The 3,730-nt window shown below is 53.0% G+C and overlaps 1 protein-coding gene across 1 annotated transcript; it reads left to right on the top strand.

Annotated features, from left to right (window-relative positions):
- The first annotated feature begins 2,149 nt into the window (after positions 1-2,149).
- Positions 2,150-3,265, top strand: LOC148106944 (Y-box-binding protein 3-like). Its single transcript, XM_087860394.1, has one exon. It carries the CDS (start codon positions 2,150-2,152, stop codon positions 3,263-3,265), a length of 1,116 nt encoding a protein of 371 aa, XP_087716520.1.
- Positions 3,266-3,730: the final 465 nt, after the last annotated feature.

The raw sequence follows: 3,730 nt of genomic DNA, 5'->3' as shown, positions 1-3,730 counted from the left end.
GACCTACTCACAGTCATGTGAGGATACCGACAGTAGCCTGCTTCTCTTTCATGCTTGTTGTAAAAACCACAAGATATGAGGCCTGAAGAAGTTTTTTTTTTCTTTTATTATTTTTACGTTTTTAAAAATTCATTTATTTGGGAGAGAGAGAGCACACAAGCAGGGGGAGTGGCAGGCAGAGGGAGAGGGAGAAGCAGGCTCCCTGCTGAGCAAGGAGCCTGATGCAGGGCTCGGTCCCAGGGTCCTGGGATCGTGACCTGAGCCGAGGGCAGACACTTAACCGAATGAACCATCCAGGTGCCCCAAGAAGTGTTTTTAAAATACTAAAATAAAAATGAGGACCCCTTCTTCCATTTGGTATTACACCAGCATGGTGAAGAAATGGCTCCTGAGTCTACAGTAGGGTTTGTTTTCGAGTTGGCTGCAGGCAGAAGGTTACTGCATGTGGGGACAGGGGCTGCTGATTAGTTGATATGAAGGCAATTTTTGCCCCTGAAGAGGGGCAGGCCTGGGAGCCTGAACACAGGGGAGGCAGATCATCCATGCAAGAGGCGTTTCTTGGGTTCTCTGCTGGGTTGTATGACCTCTCTGAAAGAGGTCCCTGTTCTCTGACATCAGATGGGACAAGTGACAAAACTGTGCACGAAGGCCGGTGCGGTGTGGTGGAAAAAGACCCGGACCTGGAATGAAATCTATGTGAGATCAGAGTTTGGGGTTCACTCCATACTAAACATGTGAACTGAAGCAAGCAACTTGCTATCTCTGGGCCCCCATTCCCTCATCTGTCAAACCGAAGTAAAAACAACACCTGCCCCACTTCCTTGTAGAGTGGGTTGTTGCAAGGATCAAATGCACAACATGTGAGAGGTTTCTGTAAACATTGAAGTGGTAGGCCAACCTGGCTTATTTCGTTTTTCTTATTAAAAATGAAAAAGTAATGAATCATGGAAGAACTGGGGATGTACTGTACTGTACTGTATGGTGACTGATGTAACAAAATAAATATTAGTAAAAAAAAAAAAAAGAAAAAGAAAACTGAGTTTTCTGACCAGTTGCCATCTACTATTTTAGTGTACTCTATCATCATTTCTGAAAGGTTATATGCCAGTAGAGCTAGCTGTACCTTACCACAGTATTAACACTGTAGTTAGGCTGAATTCTTAGCGTTCCTATATAATTAAATCAGAACCCCAATTTAGGATGAAGATCACAGAGTCATAAACCATTCCGGGGGGGGGGGAGGGGGGGAGAAGTCTGAAACTGCAGTTAAAATACAAGGCAAATTCGCTCAGTTCTATTTTACTCCACCTGACCATTTGCTTTATGTGGGCAACAACACAGAGCTCAACAAGGTTTTCGGAATGTCCCAGCTAACAAAAGTGTTCCCACTCAGCTTCACTACTCTACAACCCTAACACTAGCCTGGATAAACCTGGACTAGTTTAGCGTCCTCTCAGTACTAGCATTCTAGCCCTGTCAGGCTTCCCCAGTCCCTCCTCAGGAAAACAAAATAAAACAAACAACCCATAGTGGGCTTCTTTGATTGGGTCTTAATTTCATGTGGTTGTCATTTTGTCTCAAGTTACACAAAATGCCTCACCCACGTATAGAGCGCACAAGCAGTTGGAAGAAGAGCAGGGTTTTGTGAGAGTATTTAAGAGAGTGCCCTTAGAAGGTTGGGGATATCTCCAACAGAGAGAGAGAGGAAGAGAGAGAGAGAGATGGAAAGTGGGTTCTCTCTTCCCACCCACTCAAACAAGCAAGAGAGTCTTCAAGAAGACCACTTCCTAGAGCTTCAAATGCACCCCCTCTCCATGAGCGACCAAGAGATGCTGTGACGTGGCGCCTGGAGCTGGAGGCAGAGCGCATCCGCCCCGCCCCCCCAGCTCAAGCAGCCTCTAGGACCCCACTGAGACGTCACCGCGGCAACCACTGTTTGGTCCGCGTCCTGTTGCCCCAGGAGACGCCACAGGCCTTTCCAGGAGTCTCAAGAGGGAAGCCAGAGAGTCCTTAGCCCTGACCCACGACCCTTCCTTCCAGAGCGAGGCTCCTGCCTCCAGACCGAGCCCCTCCCCCCTCCCCCCTCCCCCCATCACCGAGGACCAAATTCCCCTCAGGTTCTCCGTGAAAGGAGAGCAAGGACAGCCTCATGAGTGAGGTGGGAGAGGTCACCGTCACGGAGGTGACCGCCTCAGTCTCCCCTCAAGCCGCGCAGAAACTCCTGGCTTCCTTGGGTGGCGGAGATCCTCCCCGGGCCCCAGTCGCAGGCAACCTCAGCGGAGATGCGACCCCCAAGACCACCGCGGCAGCAGGCGCCAAGGGAAAAGTGCCCAAAAAGGTCATCGCCAAGAGGGTGCGAGGTTCCGTCAAGTGGTTTAACGTGAAGAATGGGTACGGTTTCATCAGCAGACATGATACCCAGGAAGATGTGTTCGTTCACCAGACGGCCATCACCCGAAACAACCCTCACAAATACCAACGCAGCGTGGGCGACGGCGAGACAGTCGAGTTCGACGTGGTGCAGGGTGAGCGGGGCACCGAGGCCGCTAACGTGACCGGGCCAGCAGGTGCCCCAGTGCAGGGCAGCCGCTATGCTGCCGACCGGCCCCGCTTCCGCAGGGGCTTCTATATCCGCCGCCGCGCACCACCCCCGCGAGGTCCCAGGGGCGCTGAGGAGGACGTCGACGAAGGTGAAGCCAGTGGCGAAGGCCTCACCGAGGCCCAGGGCCAGAAGCGCCGCCTGCCCGGCGGCCCCCAAGACCAAAGGCTGGGGCGCTTCCCGCCCTCCCGCAGGGCCTCTGCCGAGTCCCGCCGCCCCTCGATCCTCGCTCCCACCAGCGGCCCGCGGCCCGCCCACCTGCCCGGGTCCGCCCCAGCCTCAAGGCCCGAGGGCGCCCCGCGGCGAGGGCCAGGCCCCAGCTACCTGCTGAGTCGCCCTAGGGGCCGAGGCACCGCCCCTGGTCCAAGACCCTCAGCGGGCATCCCTGAAAAGCTGGAAGCTGAAGACAAGGAAAGCGGGCGTGACGCCAGCGGTCCGCAGCAGAAGCCCCCGCCACGCTATGGATCCCGCCGCCCCAACAACCCACGCCGCCGTCCACAGCAGGCGCCTGGTGCCCAGGGCCAGGACATCGTGGGAGGAGAAGGCAAGATCGGGAAGAGCCCTGCTGAAACACCCGCTTCGGTTGCTTTGGCCAAGAAGAGCAGCGCCGCTGAGGAGGAGGACGCCTTGGTCGCGGATGTCCCCTCTGCCACCCAGGCCAAGTAACAACAGCCTGGCTCCCTCCCCAGGGACTCCCAGGCCTGGGCTGCAGGGAATGTCCCCTTGAGGAGATGATGCCCTTTAATGCAATACAGTCCAAACATCCACCTTGACTGTTAAATTTGTGCCCTGAGAAAAACATAACATGCCCCTTCCCCAAGGTTTGAGGATAAACTACAAGATCTAAACATTTCTAAATTCCCTCTTACCATCTGTGTTGGTAAATTCTGTACACACACACACACACACACACACACACCCATGCACACACCTATTCTTTTAAAAGATCACCAGGACCGCAGCTATTATTCTGTGTCACCCGGGGAATTAGTTGAAGTACTTATAAAAATTATTTTTATTTTTAACACACACAAAACAATGATCTGATATTGAAGATTACCTTGCATTGCTGTGTTATACTACTCACCTGAGTGGTCATTTTCTCAATAAATCATTTCATGTTACTTTTAT

The sequence above is a fragment of the Ursus americanus genome, chromosome X, assembly GCF_024610735.1.
Source record: "Ursus americanus isolate L20-20 chromosome X, mUrsAme1.1.p, whole genome shotgun sequence".
Lineage (NCBI taxonomy): Eukaryota > Metazoa > Chordata > Mammalia > Carnivora > Ursidae > Ursus > Ursus americanus.
The sequence above is the reverse complement of the archived record's forward strand: the minus strand, read 5'-3'. Positions and strand labels throughout refer to the sequence as shown.